A 23,889-nucleotide genomic window follows, 5' to 3' on the forward strand; every position below is an offset into this window, starting at 1 on the left:
CGAGCTATCTAGAAGAAAGACAGACTCCGAAGGCACCCAGCCAAATCAACAGTCGGCCTTTTAAAAATGAGGTGAAAAAAAAATAATAATAAAATAAAATAAAATAAAAATAAAATAAAAATGAGGTGAGTGAGACTTATTACGTTTTTTTTTTCTCCTTAAAACTAAACTTTCAGAAACATTGGCTGGATGTCCTCTCTAAGTACTTTCAGACCTAATATCTGTGGTTCCAGAATGCAGATTTCCGTCCCTTTTCATGTTGACACATTCACTTGCAATAATCAAAACGAAGTGAAACTGGGGCGCCTGGGGGGCTCAGGGCTTGAGCATCTGCCTCCGGCCCAGGGTGTGACCCTGGGTCCCGGGATCGAGTCCCACGTCGGGCTCCCTGCATGGAGCCTACCTCTCCCTCGGCCTGTTGTCTCTGTCCCTCTCTCTCCCTGTGTCTCTCATGAATACATAAATTTTTAAAAAAACAAAATGACGCAAAGCTATTGTTCGTTTTGACATTTTTAACAGTGGGGGGGCGGGGGCGGGGAGAAAAGTAACAGTCATTAATTCAAATGGAGTTCCTTTACCAAACATCAAAAAAAGAAGCCAGGCTACTATAGAAATGTATACAAGTTTGATCGTAGAGAGGAAAACAGTTTTTTTTTTTCTCTTCCATTCTATGAATATCATTTTGTCTTAAAACATCATATTTCCAAGTCCATTTGAAAATACTGTAGGGGTGCCTGGGTGTTCAGTTGATTAAGTGTCCGATTCTTGATCTCAGCTCAGGTCTTCATCTCAGGGTCATGAGTTCGAGACCTATGTTGGGCTCCATGCTGGGCAAGGCTACTTAAAAAAAAAAAAATCTAGTAGCTTTTGTATCAATGGGTATGGCATGGTTGGAGCAAGCTTCTTCTTCTTCTTCTTTTTTTAAAAGATTTTATTTATTTATTTATTCATGAGACCTACACATACACACAGACACAGGCAGAGGGAGAAGCAGGCTCCATGCAGGGAGCCCATGTGGGACTCGATCCCGGGACCCCAGGATCACGCCCTGGGCTGAAGGCAGGTGCTCAACCACTGAGCCACCCAGGCATCTTGGAGCAAGCTTCTGAAGGCCCCCCGCCATGCTGGGTATTACCCATTTAGGTACAGGACCATGGGGAGGCCCAGGGGTCCCAGAGGAGGGGCCTGGGTGACCGGACACCAATTTACCAACCAGTAAGGGTGCCTTTCACTGTTTCAGCGACTGGGATAGCTGTACCTGCATGTGCCACCTGAATACCAGTCCTACATGCTGCAAGAAAGTGTTAGAATGAAGAATCCTCGTATAGGAAGAATGATTGGAAAATACTTACAAATTCAATAACTTTATTATGGAGTTGTTGATAGGCCAGAGAATTTTCATCTCCCAAACCAGATACTTCTGATACTTCTACTTTAATTGTCCCAGGGAATACCTTTCCTGAAATGCAAACAGAATCTTTTTATAATATTTAATGTAAAGAGGGTTAGTTTCCATTTTGTTTAAAAGACAGACTATTCTTAAATTCTATATACAAGGATATTTCAGGAAGTCTGGAAAGACAAAAAAAAATGTGACCCCCAAATCTCACCCAACCCAACACAATCATTTTTGTTTTGGTGTATTTCTCTTAGCTCTTTTTTTCCACGGATAGTTTATATCGTTATGATTCTATGAGTCTTCTTTAAGTATTGTTATGTGATAAGCATTTTTTTAAATAATTACCTAGTCTTCATAACTATTAATTTGTTTGTTTTTTAAAGTAGGCTCCACGCCCAATGTGGGGCTTGAACTCAAGACCCTGAGATCAAGAGTCACATGCTCTAGTGATTGAGCCAGCCAGGCACCCTCCCCATTATTATTATTTTTTTCATAACTACTATTTTTAAAGGCTGCATAAGACCCTATGAAATATATGTTATCTTCATTGATAGTCATTTTTTGGCTTTCGTGCTATTGATTACTTACAAGGAAAGAAAGGTTTGCAGCAAACATCTTTATGCACAAAACTTTCTATATTTGGGGTCCTTTACCTAGAGTGTATCCCCAGAAATGAGATTATGAGTGCTGAGATAGGAACATCTGGTTTGGCTTCTGGAATATCTCTAATCCCTGTGATTCTTCTAGTTGCCACTGAGATAAAAGCAGGAGATTTTTCTCTGCTTAGCTGATCTTTGTTGCCTATAACTTATCCTCTACCTGTATCTACTATTCTGGAGGCTACTTTTGACACTGTTCTCATTTTCTATTCCACTTTAGGTCTGAAATGCAGCTCCTCGGGGTTCATCCCTCATAACTCACCTTTTTTGCATGTGGAGGAGTTATAGTAATATCCAAAGAAGCACAGGCAAAAGTAGGTACTGTTCAGGCTAACACAGGAAGAATCACCTTTACAGGGAGCTCCTTGGCAAGGACTGCTGGGGCCTGAGGGAGAGGAAAATGGGATTAAAAATGCACAGCATGACAACAGATGACACCCAGAAACATACCTTAACAACTTCCTGCCTTCCTCCTGGGCACTTTCTCTTCCTTGGTTGTGCTACTCCATGGCCCACCCTTGGAAGAGGCATAAGCTTATGGGCTGTGCTGAAATTCTGGGGCCCAGTGCTTGTCGACAGTAAAGGCAGAGGTTGGCGGGCAAGAGTCTGCTCAGAGACGGCAATCACCTAGTTTCATCTTTAGCATCTCTGGATCTCAAGGATCCCCCAGAACCTTGATGTCTGGGCCTCTACCACTAGGTAGGGTTTCCCAGGACCATTCGAAAGAGAGCATCCTATTTTCTAGAGAAGCATGAAGAGCTGTCTTATGGGGAGGGACAGGCACGAAGTCCCTCCCCCGCCCCCGCCAAAGAAACCAGGTATTCTGTTTGGGTTAGCGTACAAGGCATACAGACGTGTGAAGACAGGAAGGTCATGGTACGGGGACCCAGCAGATGAGCTCAGTGAAGATCCTCAGAGGAAGTGATGAGGGCACACTGCACCCCCGGCTTTCTGAGAGGACGACCTCAATGGATGTGACAGTTATACTGCAATGGTTTCTACGCCACTGGCTGGTGCCCTCAGACCAGGGAGGGTGCAGGTGCAGGAGCACCTTTCCTCTCTCTAGAGAGGTGGTAGGAATGGGGAGTGGAGTTGGGTCAGAGGGAAATGAAATGGTTGTTTTGGCTGGCCCTTTTCTCCATCTCTGTCAAATGAAATGATTCTGAGCTCTGATTTCAGAAAAGATTTGAATGACTGATCCAGAGGTGTTAATATTCTCAGGAAACTATAGGTATGGGCAGCCCAGGTGGCCCAGGGGTTTAGTGCTGCCTTCAGCCCAGGGCGTGATCCTGGAGCCCCGGGATCGAGTCCCATGTCGGGCTCCCTGCATGGAGCCTGCTTCTCCCTCTGCCTGTGTCTCTGTCTCTCTGTGTGTCTCATGAATAAATGGATAAAATCTTAGAAAAAAAAAAAAAAAGGAACTATAGGTAGAAGTTGCTGATTTTTTAAAAAGCTACATACAAGGTACAATGTGTAGAGCATCTTCTCTTTTGTGATAAAAAGGACAGAGTACGCCCAAACAGACGAAAATGTATGTTTGTATTTGCACAAATTCCTCTGGAGAAAGATATATGAGAAATTGGCCATAGAAATTGCCTCTGGAGAAGAAAACAGAGGTCTGGGTCCTCAGGGTTTAGGATAGGAGGGATATTTAGTTCTTACTGCATATACTTTTGTCCTGTTTAAGCTTTTTTTCTTTCATAACTGTGGGCCTAATTTACTTTTATTAAAAAATAAAAAATAGGGGGCATCTGGGTGGCTCCATCTGTTAAGCATCTGCCTTCAGCTCAGGTCATGATCCTGGAGTCCTGAGATTGAGTCCCACATGGCATTGGGCTCCCTGCTCAACCAGGAGCCTGCTTCTCCCTCTTCCTCTCCCACTCTCCCTCCCCTGGCTTGTGCGCTCTCTCGCTCCCTCTCAAATAAATAAAATATTTTTTAATTAATTAAATAAATAGGGGGTGCCTCAGTGGCTCCACTGGTTAAGCATCTGTCTTTGGCTCAGGTCATGATCCCAGGGTCCCAGGATCGAGTCCCATCTTGGGCTCCCTGCTCATCAAGGAGCCTGCTTTTCTCTCTCCCCCTGCCCTTCCTCTCCTCTCATGCTCTCTCTCAAATAAATAAAATAAATAAAAAATAAAAGAGTGCTGATGAGGATATGGAGTAATAGGAGCTCTCATACTGGAGAGAAATACAAAGTGGTGCAGCCACTTGGGAAGACAGTTTGGCAGTTTCTTACAAAATTAAACATACTCTTACCATATGATCCAGCAAGCACACTCCTTGGTATTTACCCAAAGGAGCTGAAAACATGTCCACTCAAAAACCTACATAGAGGGGCACCTGGGTGGCTCAGGTGAACGTCTGCCTTTGGCTCAGGTTGTGATCCCAGGATTCCGGGATCGAGTCCCACATCAGGCTCCTCATTTTGGAGCCTGCTTCTCCGTCTCTGCCTCTCTCTCTCTCTGTGTCTCTCATGAATAAATAAAATCTTTAAAACAAAGAGCTGCTCTAAAAAATAAGGTGTATTAAAAATTTTTTTTCGAGAGTTAAAAGAAAAAAAAAAAAAAAAGGAAGCCTTCCTGGGATGAAAGCGAGCATTGCGCAGTATCTCATAAACAACAGTAGGGTCACCCCTCTAATAAGGCACGAGTTAATATCCTAAGTAAAATAAAAGGGGTTTTTAAAAAGCCTCAGTTGCATTGCCAGGGTGATTTGGAAAATGCTAGGGAAGAAACTGAGTCAACTCCACTCAGGATACACCAGACAAAGAACTCCTGGTAAGCTTTCTCTCTGGCAATAAAGGACAGACCTGTCAGCTGGTTCTGTGTGCCAGGAATAAGGTCACAGGATGTTACAGCTGGAAGGGATTTTGGTGGCCATTTAGTTCACTCACACCTTATGACGCTGGGGAAGTTGAAGGCAAGAGAGAAGTGATCTGCCCCTATCCCCACAGTGAGCTAGTGGTCAGGCCAAGAACATAAGGCGGCTGCCTTCCTCTGAGAGAACATCTGGAGAAGCAGAAATGGCTTAGAAAGACTCCACTAGACTCCACTAGACTCCCAGACTCCACTAGACTCCACTAGAGCTGGTTGTGCAGCTGTGGCCCAGGGGGCCTAGCCTTCAGGGCGGGCCCTTCGCTCGTGAAAGCAGACTAGGAACCAGGTCTTACATATAGGCCCTGGCTTTACTTGCTTAATCATCCATTTCGTAGATCTGTCAAAGAACACGGGGGAAGCCAAAAGAAGTCAGTGTGGGGAGACATCAGCTTGCTCTTTGACCTTGGGCAAATTGCTGCCCTTCCTGGGCCTCAAGTTTCCCAGAGAATGACAGGATCTATTGAGACCCTTCCAGCCTAGATCTGAGGATTATTATAGACCAGGGGTTGGCAGACAATGACTTATGAGCCAAATCTGACTGGTCTTCAGTTTTTGTGAATAAAGTTTTATCGGTATACAGCCAGGCTCATTCATTTGTATATTGACCTTGATGGCTTTCATGTTAAAATGGCAGAGTGGAGTAGTTGCAACAGAAAGAAACCCCATTGTGGCCCTCAAAACCTAACATTTTTACTAGTTTGCCTTTACTGATGAGGTTTGCTCCTGTTCTAGACGAAACTTCCAGAAATGAGGCAGTGGTTTCAATAATTTTGGCTTGAGGTCAATTGCCATCTCTTAGTACTCCCAAAACATTGGTCCTTTGGACAATGGCCCCAACCATGTCTAGGACTGTTTGAGCATTGCTGTTGTTTGGCTCTCTATCCCTCAGGCTCAAATTCTATGAATTCAAACTGTGATCAGCCACCATTGTAACTTTTTTCACTAACCTCTGTTAAGGAGCCAGGGTCGAACTGACTCCTTCCTTGGGTAGATTAGGCAAGTAGACCAGTGGGGCTGGAGAGACAGCATTTATTTGGATCTGGCCTTCTCAGGGATGCTGAAGCTATTTGTAAAAATCTCCTGGGGAGAAGGAGCATTTGTGATGTCCAAGTTCATAAAAACATTCCACACCTAGCTTGAAGTGACATAGGTGGGAAGGTACAGAATAAGCCTGCGGGTTATCGTTTAGGCTCTCTGCCATCACTACTAGCCTTTGTGACTCTGAGTTTTTAATTTCAGGGGTTTATATGCAAGGAAACCTTGGGTGTCTTTATACCCACTTCCCTCCACCAACAGAACACACTTACCTACCCTCCTCCACAATGCCCTGAGTCTGCAAGCAAGCAGTCTTTGAGGCAAGGAATGGCTCTTACCTGGGGGGGAAGGAATGGTTGGGGTGCTGGTCTTGGACGAAATGACACTGCTAGTAGCTGCTGAAGAATTATTCTGTGTGGTTGTGTTGACGGATGATCCGTTATTGGTCACTGATATTGTTGAAGTAGTAGCTGTGTCTGAGTTGCCACTTCCAGCTGAGATGGTGGTGACAGTGGTGGTTGAAACTGTACTTGATACAGAAGTCATACTTACCAATGAGGTAGAAATAGGTGAAGTTGGTTTGGTGGTAGGAGTTGATGTGGTGGTCGGAGTTAATGTGGTGGTAGGAGTTGGTTTGGTGGTAGGAGTTGATGTGATGGTAGGAGTTGGTGTGGTGGTAGGAGTTGGTTTGGTGGTAGGAGTTGATGTGATGGTAGGAGTTGGTGTGGTGGTAGGAGTTGGTTTGGTGGTAGGAGTTGATGTGATGGTAGGAGTTGGTGTGGTGGTAGGAGTTGGTTTGGTGGTAGGAGTTGATGTGATGGTAGGAGTTGGTGTGGTGGTAGGAGTTGGTTTGGTGGTAGGAGTTGATGTGATGGTAGGAGTTGGTGTGGTGGTAGGAGTTGGTTTGGTGGTAGGAGTTGATGTGGTGGTAGGAGTTGGTGTGGTGGTAGGAGTTGGTGTGGTGGTAGGAGTTGTGGTAGGAGTTGATGTGGCGGCAGTTGAGTTTGGAGTGACTGACTGGATGGCTGGAGGAAGAGAGACACCAAGTTTCAGAAGACAGAACATTCAATATATAATGGCAGTTGCTACTATTTAATACTAATTTGTATCCAATCACTCTTTCCTGAAAAGCAGAGGCGACTACATTAAAAACGAAAATACATGACCACTTCCAACACGCACACAAAATCCCACAATAAATAAAATGAGAAGTTCAACAGACAAAACCGAAAAAAAATGTTACTGAAATCTATTGCAAAAAGTTAATATGTAGGAAGATCAGTACTGAGAAGTAGCATGGTTTCTGCGTGCCTGTCCTCTGTGAGGACGATGGGAAATGACAGCAGGGGGCACTCTTATGACCTGAAAGTGGCCACCTTTTATCTTTACAGTTTAAGGCAATCGTCCTCATTTCCCATTTATATGGCAATTTAGGAAGAGTTGGAAAGGGGGTGTGTTTAAAGAATGATGAAATAAAAATACTTCATTTAAGTGTGTATTAAACTTCCTCCAAAATTTTATTCTAGTGATGCTTACCCATTAAATAATTTTAGACACATTAATTTTTTAAAAAGTAAGATGAATAGAGATCATCTTTGCCCTAAGGGTGATCATCAGAGTTAGCTTTTTTCCAACTCTTAGGAAAACCTGGACATATGGAGTAATAAACTCTTAGCAGTCCGGTGATTAGTCCCCTAGAACACTTCATTGTCTCAAAGAACTCGGACATTGACAACTGGTTAAAAAAAATATTTTTTTAAAGTTTTGGTGAGAGGGACGCCTCAGCTCAGGTCATGATCCCAGGGTGCTGGGATGGATCCCAACCTCGGGCTCTCTGCTCAGTGGGGAGCCTCTTTCTCCCTCTCCCTCTGTCCTTACTTGTGCTTTCTCTCTGTCAAATAAATAAATAAAACCTTAAAAAAAATAAGTTTTAGTGAGGAAGCAATTCCTACACCCTCAGATAAAACAATCAAAAAACAAAAAAACCCTGCCAATGGCCCCTGGGTCTGTGAGTCTCCGTTGGCAGAATGGCTCTTCACTTCAACAGGGCCTGGCTCAAATAGTCATTAAAGGTTGAAGAGGAAAAAAAAAAAAAAAAAAGGTTGAAGAGATAAACAATTGCTCTTCCAGGAGGAAGAAAACACTTCACCAGCTGGTCAACTTGACCTATTTCTGCTACTCTTTTCTTTTTTTAATTTTTTTTTTTTTAATTTATTTATGATAGTCACAGAGAGAGAGAGAGAGGCAGAGACACAGGCAGAGGGAGAAGCAGGCTCCATGCACCGGGAGCCGACGTGGGATTCGATCCCGGGTCTCCAGGATCGCGCCCTGGGCCAAAGGCAGGCGCCAAACCGCTGCGCCACCCAGGGATCCCTCTGCTACTCTTTTCATCAAACAAGGGCTTTCCCTGTGCCAGATGGTAACTGTGCAATGGATACGATCATCCACGTTTGATAGAAGAGCCAACCAATACCCAGAGGGGTGTAGGGATTTTTCCAGAGGTAAACGTTGATTCCCTTGTGGAAGGGGGCAAAAGACTCTTGATGCCAGAACCAGGGATGAAACCTGGTCCCTGCACCGCCTTAGGGTCCAAGTGACTTGTGGGGGCCCAAGCAAAGGCTACCAGGCACCAGACCCCTACTGAATTGTTCTGGGCTGAGGAGCTCTGGAAGACCAATCTCTGCTGCGCTGAACCCCACACGCCAGTCCCGAGGCCCGTCCTCCTGCTCGGTCTCTCTTCACCATGAGCAGAACCGGAGAGGAATTCTAGCCATAAAATAATCAGCGTTCTGGGCCTCGGAACCGGTGCCTGAAGCTTGCTGGGTCTACCTCCAAGACAGCGAGGGTGATTAAAGGAAGGAAAAGTTATAAAATGTTTCTTACCTGAGCTTATGGAAAGGAGAAGAGCGAGGAGGATAAGGCCTTTCATTTTCGACGTCCTTGCTGGGCAACCCAAGGAGGAAATGACTTTATCTCCAACCGTCCTTAGCTTTAACTCTCTTCTGGGTACAAAGTCCAGTCGTTAACTGACGTCAACCAGCCAGAGGCAATTACTTGTTGGGGTTTGGCCCCCCGTCGGGTAGGTCTCCTCCTCTGAGCTTTTGAGATAAAAGAAGTGGGCCTGGCCTTAGAGAGTATTTTTCTGTTCAAAATATTCTATCCAATTTATCACAGTCCAAATAGCTGAAAACAGCCTACCCATCCCTGCGAGGTCTATGGGGTGGGGGAGGGGGAGTAGCGAACCCCCTCACGTCCCAAATGTCCCTTTAGGAGCGGGTGACTCCTGGGAACAGCCCCGAGCTCCACGCCCTGCCCCGGGAGCAGGGAGACGCAGGGTCCCTCCCGCTGGAGCTCGCCAACCCCGGGGAGCTGGTTCATGTTCTCCCCACACTGGGGGGTGTTCAGTTTTGGGGTGGCCTCCCGGGTGGGCACTCCGAGCAACTCTGTAACCCCGTCTCCAGGCTCCCGTGGCTGGCCACGGCCGCACTCTACCTGGACGGCCCCATTAGTGCCCTCAAACACGGTAGCCTTAGGCCTAACTCCACCAAGGCGGGTGGGCGACAGCTCAGGAAGCGAAGCAAAAGGAAAAGCCTGACACAGGTGACTCCTGTCCTCACTCCCCGGGCTTCTCGACTTCCCTCTGGCCCGGGAACCCCTGACTTCTCCCATTTCAGGAACCAGCCCGCCCCTCAGGCCAGGAGCTTCCTAACCCAGGCCTCCCTCCCCCCCCCTCCCCTCCGAAGCCCAGCTCCCCGGGGTGTAGCCCCATCAGGGGGGTGAGTCCAGCCACCCCTTGGGAAGATTAGTCCGAGTTTTACCTTGGACCTTAGTGAAGGCAAAACTTTTTTTATGTTATCCCACAGAAAGTTCCTTCCTTGTTGTCTCAAAAGTCTCCATTTAGGGAATAGGATTTCAGGTTTGCTCTTATCGAGACAAGAGGCCCACTGAAATATTTTTTCCAAACAAATAAACAGCACCCCCGTGCTGTTATTCTCAGCCTGAAGGATTCCTGGCACCAAAAGTTAAATTGAAGGCTCTTTTCCGTCTTTTCTTTTTTCTTTTTAAATTTGCTTTGTCGAGTTACATCAATTTTTTATTTGTGTCAATAGATGGATCCATCTAAAGTGTCAAACTCAATGAGTTTTAATAGATGTATATCCACCTACGTAGAGATGGTGGTGAAACTACCATTAAAATCACGATACAAAATAAATAAATAAATAAATAAATAAATAAATAAATAAATAAATAAATAAATAAATAAATAAATAAATAAAATCACGATACAGAACGTTTCTATCGCACCCAAAAGTTTCCTCTTGCCCCTTTGCAGTCCAGTCCTCCCTCCATCCCCAACCTAGGCAACCACTGACCTGCTTTGTGTCACTAGAGACTAGTTTGCTTTTTCTAGAACTGTATATAAATGAAGTCGTACAGTACGTACTATTCTAGGTCTAGATCTCCTCCTTCACACAACAATTTCAAAATTCATCCATATTACTGTGGATATCCAGTCCTTTCTTTCTCCTTTCTTTTCCAACTTAACTGAGGCATAAGGAATGTAAAGGAAGCTGCACATATTTAAAGTTGCTATATGGGCGTACACCCATGAAATGATGGTCATAATCAAGATAGCAAATATTATCACAATCCCCAAAAGTCTTGTGCCCATCCTTCCCCACAACCCCAGGCCTAGATAACCACGCATTGGCTTTCTGTCACTATAGATTAGTTTGCATTTTCTAGAATTTTATATAAATGGAATCATACAGATGTACTGGGGTTTTGGAATTTTTATTTTTTGGTCTGGCTTCTTTCACTCAGCATAACTATGTTGAGATTCATCTGTGCTGTTCTGTGTATTAATAGTTTGCACAAAAAAAAATAGTTTGCACACACAATTTTCCACTCATTTGAAAGTATTTCCTCGGGATAAAGTCCCAGAAGTTAATTTCTCAGGCAGAGGGTCATTTTTAAATGTTATTTCTCAGTTAAAACAAAAAAACAAACTTTTTTTTTTATGGCTCTTAATATCTGTTGTTGAATTTCCTTTTGAAGGGAATATAGCCTTTGTAAAGCTTATGAAATCATCTGCACCCTCACTGGAGTTGGGTATTAGCCATGCAAGCGTGTTTAAAGATGTAAAATGTTGTTTCAGTTTGTCTGGCTAGCAGCGTGTCTTTAAAATGAGGAGAGAGTATTTTCCCCACATTGCTTTATGAATTTTCTCTTTTACGAATAATTTGATTATGTCAACCAACAACTTATTTTGAAAAATCGGTTCCCCCAACATACTGTGAATCTGAAGACACAGGACTCCATCGTTTACTTTGCATCCCTCCCTGCCCCCTGCCCCTCAGGCAAACTCATTGGCATTTGCCTGTTCTTTCCTTTATTCCATAAGTGTTAACTGAGCCCCTGCTACGTGTCTGCTGAGGACAGAGGAGTGAACAAAGCAGGGAAGCCCTCATGGAGGGTGGGCAACAACCAACCCAACAAAGACCAGGTAAGCTCACATTGTGAGGAAGGTCACGGAGGAAATGAACCGGGGGCCTGTGCTGTTGAAATGCTCCCATGACTTCCTGTTGCTGCACTTGAAATAAAATGCACACTCCCTGTGGGATCAGGCCCCTGTCGGCCTCTCCGACGATGTCACCATTCCATTATCCATCTTCTGGAACTAAGCTCTGGGAGAAGTTATACGAAGGGGCTTTCCCCAGGAAGTAGCCTGACTTCTCACCTCCTGGGCTCATTGAAAGGTGCTACACGGAGGTGCCAGTAGGTGTGCAAACAAACTGTAGTTCAGGCTTCCTCATGGAGGACTGGGTGGTGCTGGGGATTATAAACACAGCTCTTAGGGGTGCCAGTACTGGGCTCGGGTTTGCTGCTCCTCGAGAGAAAAACTGCCATCAACAGAAGGGAGTATGTTAGCACCTGTTTGGGGGTCGCAGTGGTGTCTACTTTGCACCTGTCAGCTTCCCCAGTCTAGTTATTCCTAAAATGAGAGATGATGCAATGACAGCAGTCGCCCTCGAAGTGTTCCCCAGATCAGCAGCAGCCCCATGACTTGGGAGCTTTTTAGAAATGCATATTTTCAGCCCCAGCACCGGACTTACTGCCTCAGCCGTCTCCCCAACCGTTTTAACAAGACTCTAGGTTAACTCTGATGTGTGCTCAGGTGTGACAGCCAGGATGCCTGTGGCACACAAGATGATTTTAAGTGGTCTGTGGTCACCATTGGAAAATACTGATTCACTTGGAGGGGGAAAGTAATTGCCTTTTCAAATGTGTTTCAGTCACTCTGATTACACCAGGAGAAAATCACATTTACTGCCCGTGTCTGTGACTGCGCTGGTGCTTGGATATTTTCTTTTACAAGGAAGACAGAGCAGCCCCAGGCACAGAGCCTTTGACAGAGATACCCACCTAGGACCCACTAACACTTTATTTTTATTGTATTTATTTTATGGTGACTTAATATTTGTGATAAAGGAAGGTGATGATGTAAAGTTTAAATTAAAAGTAAATTCAGGGGCACCTGCGGGGCTCAGTTGGTTGAGTGTCTGCCTCGGGCTCAGGTCGTAATCTCAGGGTCCTGGGATCGAGCTCCACATCAGGCTCCCTGCTCAGTGGGGAGGTCTGTCCAGACCACCCGCCCCCCCCCCCCCGCCCATCCTCCCTCTGCTCCTCCTCCCACTCATGCACAAGGGCATGTGCTAGAGCTCTGTCTAATAAACAAAAATCTTTAAAAGCGGGGGGCGGACAGCCCCAGTAGCTCGGTTTAGTGCCACCTTCATCCCAGGGTCTGATCCTGGAGACCTAGAATCCAGTCCCACCTGCAGGGAGCCTGCTTCTCCCTCTGCTCATGTCTGTGCCTCTCTCTCTCTGTGTCTCTCATGAATAATTAAAATCTTAAAAAAAAAAAAAAAAAGAATCCTGAGGATGGTAGTAAATTGTCTGACATTCAGAAGACATCATGCTAGAACACGTTCTTGGGTGAGTTGGAGAAAGGCCCTTCAGACTTATGTGGGTGAGGAAGTAACTAAGTAAGTTAACTAAAACAGAAATACAAAATATCAGCACCATGAAAAACGTCACATTACACCAGGAAAAGAGAAAAACTACACCAAGCCGCAGTTGGAGCTGAACTGTGCTGTTTTCTAATGAAAGTTAATCAGAGAAGTGCCTGTTGTTGGAAATTTGGCTCCTATATCCCCCTCCCAGCACGGGGCTGGGCAATGACGTTTAGCTTGACATTCAGGGCTTAAGCTCAACGGGCAGCTATCCTCATACTGACAGACATCCTTTTTGATTACTGGTCAAGTTATCTATGAAATGTCTCTTCTTTAAAAAAAAAAAAAAAAAGATTTTAGGGATCCCTGGGTGGCGCAGCGGTTTAGCGCCTGCCTTTGGCCCAGGGCACGATCCTGGAGACCCAGGATCGAATCCCACGTCGGGCTCCCGGTGCATGGAGCCTGCTTCTCCCTCTTCCTGTGTCTCTGCCTCTCTCTCTCTCTCTCTCTCTCTGTGACTATCATAAATAAATTAAAATTTAAAAAAATATCTATAAAAAAAAGATTTTATTTATTTATTTGACACAGAGAGAGAGCGCACAAGGGCAGAGGAGAGGGAGAAGCAGACTCCCCCCTGAGCAGGAAGCCCGATGAGGGGCTCGATCCCAGGACTGAGACCATGACCTGATTCGAAGGCAGATGCTCAACAGACTGAGCCACCCAGGTGTCCCCTGAAATGTCTCTTCTAAGAAGGAATTTTTGATCTGACTTTCTCAGGAATGATCTTCTTTATGACAAATCTGAAATAAAACCTCTGCACGTATTCACGAGCAATTCCCTGAGAGGCTGCCCAGCCCTGGGAGCCAGTTAGATGCTATGACAATGGGCCCATGTCACCGGCAAAGATTTAAAGGATGATAGAAATTACTGTTGGCGACGGAGTGTGACACACAGACCTTATTATCCACAGTCTTTAGGGGAAGGGGGAGCTGGGAATATGGATGACAGACCTTTAAAAAATGGACACATCCCCAGGGGCGCCTGGGTGGCTCAGCGGCTGAGCGTCTGCCTTGGGCTCAGGTCCTGACCTCTGGGTCCTGGGATCGAGTCCTGCCTCCAGCTCCCTGCATGGAGCCTGCTTCTCCCCCTGCCTGTGTCTCTGCCTCTCTCTGTGTGTCTCTTATGAATTAAATAAATAAAATCTCTTAAAAAAAAAAAAAAAAAAAAGGAGGGGACACCTGGATGGCTCAGTGGTTGAGCATCTGCTTGCTGCCCAGGGCATGACCCCTGGGTCCCAGGATCGAGTCCCAAGTCGGGCTGCCTGCATGGAGCCTGCTTCTCCCGCTGCCTGTGTCTCTGCCTCTCTCTCTCTCTCTGGATCTCTCATGAATCCTTAAAAATAACGGATATACCCCACTTTCTGGAAAGATAGCGGAGTAGGACGCTCCTGAGCCCATCCTGCTGCACAGACACGCTGAGAAACAGCCAGGTGAGTGCCGCTCACCCTGAAAGCAGCCCGCCAGGGTCACCTGTAGGGAGAGGCCCGTCCAGGAGCGGAGGAGGGGCAGAGACAGGTGGGGGGGCAAGCCCGCAGCAGGACCCCCCGCGGGAGGGATGCCACGGGCTCAAGCTCCAGGCCGCAGCCCGCGGACCCGACGCCACCCCGGCCCGGGGGGCCCCACCTGGGAGACGGGCTCCCAGCACGCTCGGCTGCAAGGCCAGCGCCGCTTACCTGGCAAGTTTGCTAAGTCTGGGCACTTGGAACGTCCCCGGGCCCAGCGCGGGGTCAGCAGCGGCGAGCAGGCCGGTGGGGAGCGTCCCGGGGCGGACACCCAGCAGCGCGGCCCGCCCGCACCCACCGGGACCTGCCCCGCGCCGGGCGCCGTCCGCACCCGCCCCTCCCGCCGCCGTGCTCCGCGCGGGCCGAAGCCCGGGACCGCGCCCGCCCCCACCCCCGGCCCCGGGCACAGCCCCACCCCCACCCCCACCCCCACCTGCACCCCCAGCCCCGGCTCCCGCAGGGCCGCCCCCTCCCCGCGTCCGGACTGCACCGCCCCGCGCCCGCCCCCCACGCCAACCCCCGGGCTCGGCAGGGCTGCCCGCTCCGACCTGCACCGCCCAGCTCCCACCCCCACCCCCCCCCGGCCCACTCCCATCCCTACCCCCGGGGCTCGGGCAGGGCCGCCCCGTCCAACCTGCACCGCCCGGCTCCCCCCGCCCGGCGCCCACCCCCACTCCCATCCTCACCCCCATCCCCACCCGCATCCCCACCCGCATCCCCACCCCCATCCTCACCATCCCCACCCCACCCCTGGGGCTCGGACAGGGCCGCCCCGCCCGACCTGCACCGCCCCGCGCCCGTCCCACTGCGCCCACCCCGACCCCCACCTGCACCCCCACCCCGGGCTCGGGCACAGCCGCCCCGTCCGACCTGCACCGCCCAGCTCCCACCCCCCCCGCGCCCACCCCCACCCCATCCTCACCCCACCCCCACCATCCCCACCCCCACCCCCGGGCTCAGGCAGGGCCGCCCCGTCCACCTGCACCGCCCAGCTCCCACCCCCCCCCGCGCCCACCCCCACCCCATCCTCACCCCACCCCCACCATCCCCACCCCCACCCCCGGGCTCAGGCAGGGCCGCCCCGTCCACCTGCACCGCCCAGCTCCCACCCCTCCGCGCCCACCCCCACCCCCACCCTCACCCCATCCCCACCGACCCCACCCCCACCCCCCGAGCTCAGGCAGTGCAGCCCCGTCCGCCCCGCCCCCGGGAGCCGAGAGCGCCCCACGCGGGGGTCCCTGCGGTCCCAGCGGCCCGGCTCCCCGTCGGCTACGAAACAAATCTCCATGAGTTAGAAAAGGACTGAGACCGTACCCTGCGCCTCCCGACCGCGGGGGTGTGGAGCTAGAGAGCAAGCCCCGGAGTAACGGGGACACCACAGACAGGGGGAGGGTGCACGACAGGCTGATGAACCGATGAACCGGCCAGCAAAGACATCAACGAGGAAATAAACCATTAAAATCAGAATTACCGTAAGATTCGGGAATTCCACTACTGGGCTTTTACCTAAAGAAAATGCAAACACCGATTTGAAAAGACACAGGCTCCCCTCTCTCTGTTCATTGTAGCCCTATTGGCAATAGGCGAGCAGTGGAGCAGCCCAACTGTCCGTAGATGGATGCAGATCTGGGTATAGACAGACACAGGTGTACGTTTTCTCCGTATCTATGGCTATAGCTACCTATATAGCTAGATATATGTGATGGAATATTATTCAGCCATAAAAAAGGATGAGATCTTGCCATTTGTAACAACATGGTTGGATCTAGAGGATATTGTGCTGAGTAAAATAAGTAAGTCATAGACAAATACTGTACGATTTCACTCATATGTGGAATTTAAGAAACAAAACAAAGGGGGATCCCTGGGTGGCTCAGCGGTTTGGCACCTGCCTTTGTGGGGGGGGTCGTGATCCTGGAGTCCTGGGATGGAATCCGGATCCGGCTCCCTGGGTGGGGCCTGCTTCTCCCTCTGCCTGTGTCTCTGCTTCTCCCTCTCTCTGCATCTCTCATGAATAAGTAAATAAAATCTTTAAAAAAAAAAGAAAAAGAAAGAAACAAAAGAGACCAACCAAGAAGCATACTTTAAAAAAAAAATTTTTTTTTATTTATTTGAGAGAGAGAGAGGCCAGGATTGGAGGAGGGGCAGACTTCCTGCTAAGCAGGGAGCCTGACTCAGGGCCAGACCCCAGGACCCCAGAATCATGATTTGAGCCGAAGGCATCATCCAACTGACTGAGCCACCCAGGTGCCCCAGGAAACAAACTCTTAACTACAGCAAACAAACTTGTGGTTACCAGGTGAGAGGAGGGTGGGGGAATGGGTGAAAGAAGTTATGGGGATTAAAGAGTACACTTAATCTTGATGAGCACTGGGTGCTGCATAGAATTGTTGAATCTATACACCTGAAATTAATATAATGCCAAATGTTAATTATACTTCAATAAAAAAAAGAGAAAATGGACATATCGCTTGACCAGCAATTCCATTCTAAGAATTTGTTCTAAGGGAATAGCTAGACATGAGCTCTAAGACATTTGTACAAGGATGTATCACTATTATTTTTCAAAGAAAAAAATGTAAAACGGGATGCCTGAGTGGCTCAGTAGGTTAAGCATCTGCCTGTGGCTCAGGTCATGATCCCGGGGTCCTGGGATCCAGCCCCGCATCAGGCTCCTTGCTCAGCAGGGAGTCTGCTTCTCCCTCTACCTCACCCCCAGCTTATGCTCTCTTTCTTTCTCTCTCTCTCAAATAAATAAAATCTTAAAAAAAAAAAAAAAAGAGGGACACCTGAGTGGCTCAGTGGTTGAGCATCTGCCTTTGGCTCAGGATGTGATCCCGGAGTTCCAGGATCGAGTCCCACATCCGGCTCCCCCATCGGGCTCCTGCATGGAGCCTGTTTCTCTTCCCTCTGCCTAGGTCTCTGTCTCTCAGGAATAAATAAATAAAATCCTTTTTTAAAAAATTTAAGAGAAAGAAAGAAAAAATGTAAAACTATATAAACATCCAAAAGCTGAGCTTGGTCAAAACAAATTTGGTGAGTTGTTGAGAAAAATATTAGGTAGTCATTATAACAAAGGAAATTTCCAGCAATACTCTATTTTTACTGGGAATAAACTGCAAAATAATGTATGCAGGGAGGTAATAGACTTGGATTCCACCAGCCAGTGTTGAGTTTAGATTATTTCCTTCATCCACCAAATACTTTAGAGTATCTGTAAGTGCCAGGCTCTATCCCAGGCTCTGAGTTCATAGTGATGAGCTGAAATGAGCATCTCTGAGCTGCCTCTGTACAAAGTGCTATGAAGGACACAGTCAGGATGTGGTGGGTGCATGTGTAAGGGGAAGGGCTCACCTTGAAACACTCTGCTAAGCGCACCCAGTAAGAGTGACGCCCACCAGAAGCCAGCACGCAGTAGGCACACAATAGCCTCCACTGGCCGACTTTCTTCGGGGGTGTGAGAATCAGAGACCTCATTTATTTTATTTATTTTTTTTATTTTTATTTTTTTCAGAGACCTCATTTAAAGCCGAGTGGGGAAGTCCTTGCAGGGGCGTGCTCATGCATGTCCTGCTCCTTGCAGCCTGTATAACCAGCAGGAAGAAGGAAGATCATTCCTTTTTTTTTTTTTTTTTTTTTTTTTTAAGATTTTATTTGAGAGACACACACACAGAGGCAGAGACACAGGCAGAGGGAGAAGCAGGCTCCCCGCTGGGAGCCGGATGTGGGACTCGATCCCAGGACCCTGGGATCACGGACTGAGCCAAAGCAAATGCTCAGCCGCTGAGCCAGCCACCCAGGTGCCCCAGGAAGATCAGCCTTATCTTGACAAAGGAGAACACTTTTCACATAGGAATTTCATAGCCTGCTTTTAAGAAAAAGAAGGAAGCTCCCTCCCTGCCCCAGGTGCCAGTGGCAGCCAGTGAGGAAACAGCCTCCAACTCTTGTTCTTCTCCAATGAACTTTTGTTCAAACAAGTCTCCCTGATTTTCTCCTAAAAGCTAACAGAAGCTGACTTTCTCTTCCCTTTGTCTCTGGACTTGCCTGTGGTCTGCCGTAGTTTCTAATTCTTCTGTTGTTCCTATCTGTGCTTATTTTGCCAGTAAAACACCTGGCTATTTTAAGTTGACAGGGGCAAATGTCCCCATTTCTGCTCCACCCAGGGAAGCAGCTGCCTCACAGGGCAGAACCAGAAACCACTCACCCTCCTGGCCTCCTGCCTCAGGGACACTGAGGGACACTCAGGGACGCCTCCTGCATCTCCAGGGACACTTCTCCTTCCTGTATGGAGACCTCTCTCCCAGTGGCCCTGGTTCCTCTCCTCAGAAGGCTGCTTATGTCTCAGTAAATCATAGGGATGTAGGGTGGGAGGTGGGCAGTGGCCTCTGCAGAACTACTCTCCAGAAGCCATCTCATCCTGTGGAGTCAAGCTCCCCGGTAATAATCTGCCTCTAAGTATTTGTAGTCCTTTGAAAAATATTTCCACATTTCCCAATAATGCCTTCTGAGAGGGTCAAGTAAATGTCTGAACTTGTGAACTGAAGAGCTACCAGTGGGGCATAATCTCTGGGAGCCTCTTCTCCTTTGAAAAAAAACTTAAGTTTTAGTGTCAAAAGCTTGGTGCTCTCTCAGGGTGGGGCTCTCAGGGTGGCGTCCCCACATGGACCCCGCATGGAGTGGTGAGGAAGGTGGCTTTCCCCAGTCCTCATCTCAGAGAATCAAAAATGAGCTGGATATCACTTTACAGTCTTTAGGATCGCTGTAATAATAATAATAACAACAACAACAACAACAAGAACAGATTGATTGCAAGTGTTGGTGAAGATGGGAAATCAGAACCCCCATACGCTGCTGGTGGAAATGCAAAATTGGTGCAACCACTTGGGAAACCAGTCTGACAATTCCTCAGCATTGGACATCGAGCTGCCATGTGACCTGGCAGTTCTACTTCTCGGGGTACCCCCGGGAGAACTGACAATATGTCCACACAAATGCTTACTCAGGAATGTTCATGGTGCATAATAGCCAAAAGTCAGAAAGAACCCAGCGTCCATCAGCTGACGAATAAACAAAACTGGCACATCCATGCACTAGAATATTGTTCTGCCACAAAAAAGAAGTACTGATACAAGCTACCGTGTGGATGAAGCTTGAAAATACTATGCTGGGGAAAACACGACAGTCACCAAAGGCCACATATCAGAGGATTCCATTTATATTAAATATCCGGAACCGGTGAATCTACAGAGACGAGAAAGTGGATTAGTTATGGCCAAAGGCTGTGGGGGGAGTGGGAGGATTTGGGGATGATGGCTGAGAAAGTGCTGGTTTCTTTCTGGGATGATGGAAATGTCCCAAAATTGGTTGTGGCGATGCACTGAATTAAGTGAGTGAATTGTATGGTATATAAATTCTAGGGGCAGCCCGGGTGGCTCAGCGGTTTAGCACCTACCTTTGGCCCAGGGTGTGATCCTGGAGACCAGGGATCGAGTCCCACATCGGGCTCCCTGCATGGAGCCTGCTTCTCCCTCTGCCTGTGTCTTTCCTCTCTCTCTCTCTGTCTGTCATGAATAAATAAATAAAATCTTAAAAAAAAAAATTCTATGTCAATAAAGCTGCTACCAGAAGAAGTAGGAGAAGAAGGGGGGGAGACGGAGAAGCACAAAGGTATTAAAAAAAAAAAAAAGAGCTGGAGAGGGCGCCTGGGTGGACTTTGGCTCCAGTTGTGACCCCGTGATCCCAGGATCCTGGAATCAAGCCCAACGTTGTCGAGGCTCCCTCTCCCTCTGCAAGCCACTCTCCTTGCTTGTGTGTTCTCTCTCTCTTATCAAAATAAATGAAATCTTAAAAAAAAAAAAAAAAAAAAAAGACCTGGGGTGGATTAAGTAGTAACCACTGCAGGTGCAGGGCACTTTTAGTGACGCCTATCCAAAAGAACATTTTTGTTCACCTACAGATAACCTTTTGTAAGGGCCACAATTTCTGTATAGCTCAGAAGAGTTCCAGAAATATAGCTATTAATATTAATAACTTATATTGAAAAAGCACCTACCACACACCACCATTCTACACACTTTACACTTACTGACTCAAAACCATGAAGTAGATTTACTATCATAATAGCACAGGTGGGACGGTGACTTAGGTCAGGCTTAGCGCTTTCTATGAAGAGCTAGATGGTAAGTATTTAGGCTTGGTGGGCCAAGAGGCAAAATTAAGGATATCATGTACACATTTACAGAGGAAAGAAAACAAATTCCCAAAATAAATTTTATTGATGAGATTTAAAAGATCGTAATAATCGAGCACAATTTTTGGTAATACTGGTTTACTAATAGAAGAAAGGAATTCTTTGGCAGGAATAATATTTTGCTTATTGAGGTTCAAAATCAGGTTCCCAATCATCAAAATTGATCACAAGTGTTCAATTATATATTTTTAAAGATTTTGTTTATTTATTCCTGAGAGACACAGAGAGATAGAGAGAGAGAGGCAGAGACACAGGCAGAGGGAGAAGCAGGCTGCATGTAGGAAGCCGGACGCGGGACTCAATCCCGGGCCTGGGCTGAAGGCGGTGCTAAACCACTGGGCCACTGGGACTGCCCAAGTGTTTAATTATTGATGCTGATTTATAATGAAATTTTATGTATTTCATTTTGAAAATGTCTGTCCACACAGATAGGTGCTGTCAAATGCTGACATCAGCCCATGAACATGTAATTTTAATTAAGTATATTCATTGCTCAGAAGGCAGTTATAGAATTCCATTAAATTCTTCTATTGGTGGTTGCCTTTTAGCATGTCATTATATTGCAAATTAATTACTTCCAATTAAAATTTATAATAATAATAATAATTGAAATTTAGGAAGATACTCTTCTCAGCTATGTAGTAAAACAGATTTTGGAATATAGAAATTTTCTTCACACTTGTAATGAAGTCTGAAAAACACTACTGGAACCCGTAGTTTAAGTTCAAAAAATATATTGGCTGCAAATTTGTATGGGGAGGAAGATCTTTTCATTTTCATTTTTTTTTTTTTAATTTTATTTATTTATTCATGAGAGACACAGAAAAAGAGGCGGAGACACAGGCTCCCTGCGAGGAGCCTAATGTGGGACTAGATCCCAGGGCCCCAGGATCACGACCTGAAGACTTGAACCGAAGGCAGATGCTCAACCACTGAGCCACCCAGGCGTCCCTCATTTTAGCTTTTGACCACACGGAGAAGTATAGAAAGCAGCTATACATTACTTGTGAATTATACAACATTAGTTGTTGAAATGACTTTACCACAGTAAAAATTTGCATGTACATGCCACTTTGCATTGTAATGAGAAGTTGAGTTTATTAGGAATCATTATTAGGTTTTTAGCAAAAGGTAACTTCAAAAGCCATTCTTGTTTGATAATAGTGGTTGAGAGTGGTTCTTCCGGCTCAGAAAGATTTTAATCTCAGCCCCGCACTCACAAACTTGCAATAAAACTTTACAACTGCCCCTCCATCAAACTGCTTTCTAGTAGGGCGAGTCAGGATACGACTAGGACTAGCTTCCATACCTCATAAAAAAGCAAGGCGTCTGGCCGGCTTAGTTGAAAGAGCATGCGGCTCTTGATCTTGACCTTGTGAATTCGAGCCCCAAGTTGAGTGTAGAAATTACTTAAAAATTTTTAAATAGTCTTGAAAGAGAGAAATTCACAGAACCAATGATGGTTAAGTCAACTGACAGTGAATGAAGCTCACTATTGTTATTGAACCGTTGTTCACTATTGGTTCCTTAACACCTGATATACAGAATACTCATGAGTAATACACGGAATTGCCATAAGCTTGCTTTATTTATTTATTTATTTATTTATTTATTTATTTATTTATTTATTTTTGAGTAACCTCTACCTCCAAAGGGGGGCTTAAACTCACAACCCCAAGATGGAGAGTTGCATGCTCTTCTGACTGAGCCAGCCAGGCGCCCCTAATTACCATAAGCTTTAAATGCCTAATGTTTTCATGCTTTGTGAATGAATCCAACTATAGCTTTTCCTGCTCCGTATTTATTTCTACCACCTTCAGTTGTAACATATCTTAGCAGATTCTACTTCAGCTTATACTGAAGTAGTGCTTTCGCAACTTCTTTGAAAATGTCCTTTTTAAAAAAAAAACAGCTTTATTGAGATTTAATTCACCCATTTAAAGTGTATAATTCCATTTTGAAAATATTCTCTCCCGTAGATGTTCCATAGAGGCTAGTTCTTTAGTCACTTCCAACTTCTCACTGACTCCTTGAATAAACAACTGAGTAGTATGGGTAACATATATCAAGAGCCAGGGAAATCAAGAGCCAGGGAAGCCACTCAAAGGGATTTGTTAATTGCCTATTGATGCTCTTCCCAGTGTTCTCAGCTCTGTTCTTGCTGAAAACAGTGTTAAATAGATATCTTTCCTCTGGACACACTTCATTTTCTTTTCTTTTTTAAAAAGATTTATTTATTTATTCATGAGATACACAGAGAGAGAGAGAGAGAGACAGGCAGAGGGAGAAGCAGGCTCCTTGCAGGGAGCCTGATGTGGGACTCAGATCCTGGGATTGCGCCCTGAGCTGAAGGCAGACGCTCAACCACTGAGCCACCCAGGCGTCCCCAATCAAACACAATTTAATTAACTTTCCTTGCTTGGCTAACAAATGAGCCACTTGGAAACTTGCTTTGATTGTGGCTTCATTTTCATTAATTTTATGAACACACTCTGCTGCAATGAAATATTCCACTTAAAAGTTCCTATTTTTTCTGATGGTTACTTTCCTGTGAGTTGGGAATATTGTAATATGTCCTTAGTCTGGTAATAGTAACACAATCTATTGTTTTAGCCCATGTATCACATCACTGCATAATTAGTGCTTTGCCATCTAATTTGGTAACAAAATAATCCATACTGTGATTCAAAAGCATGATATTTGAAATCCATTTTTCTTTTCTTGTTTTGATGTGATGGGTATGCGTTGGTAATTTAAAAAAGAAAAAAAATGTCCTGGTAAGACCATACACATGGCATTTGAAACACTGTCGAGTTCCAGCTGCTTCACTGTGATGTGTGTTGTGTGAGGAGCAATATGAAGTAATGAGATGGAATCTCTGTCTTGACTCCTGGACTGTCCCATGGTAGCACGAAAACAGCCAGAGCCAATATGTGAACCAATGTGTGTGGCTGTGTGCAATAAGACTTCATTTATGGACACTGAAATTTGGATTCCACATGATTTTCACATTTTATAAAATATAATTTTTTGTTTTTTGTTTTTTTTTTTTTTAGTGATCGAAAAATGTAAAAATCACTCTTAGCTTGTAGG

At 46.3% G+C, this 23,889-nt stretch overlaps 1 protein-coding gene across 2 annotated transcripts in view; it reads right to left on the reverse strand.

The window, feature by feature from the left end:
• The window catches only part of MUC13 (mucin 13, cell surface associated), a 33,981-nt gene extending 19,123 nt beyond the window's left edge, over positions 1 to 14,858 (reverse strand). For both annotated transcript variants that reach the window (XM_038583065.1, XM_038583064.1), the window contains exons 1-5: positions 14,718 to 14,858; positions 8,856 to 9,070; positions 6,311 to 6,997; positions 2,321 to 2,443; positions 1,353 to 1,459 (exon numbers count right to left, since the gene is read on the reverse strand). In XM_038583065.1, coding sequence (XP_038438993.1) covers positions 1,353 to 1,459; positions 2,321 to 2,443; positions 6,311 to 6,997; positions 8,856 to 8,901 — 963 coding nt within the window. In that variant the 5' untranslated portion in view covers positions 8,902 to 9,070; positions 14,718 to 14,858. The remainder of the gene's footprint in view (positions 1 to 1,352; positions 1,460 to 2,320; positions 2,444 to 6,310; positions 6,998 to 8,855; positions 9,071 to 14,717) is intronic.
• Positions 14,859 to 23,889: the final 9,031 nt, after the last annotated feature.

Source organism: Canis lupus, chromosome 33, assembly GCF_011100685.1.
Source record: "Canis lupus familiaris isolate Mischka breed German Shepherd chromosome 33, alternate assembly UU_Cfam_GSD_1.0, whole genome shotgun sequence".
NCBI classification, from domain to species: domain Eukaryota; kingdom Metazoa; phylum Chordata; class Mammalia; order Carnivora; family Canidae; genus Canis; species Canis lupus.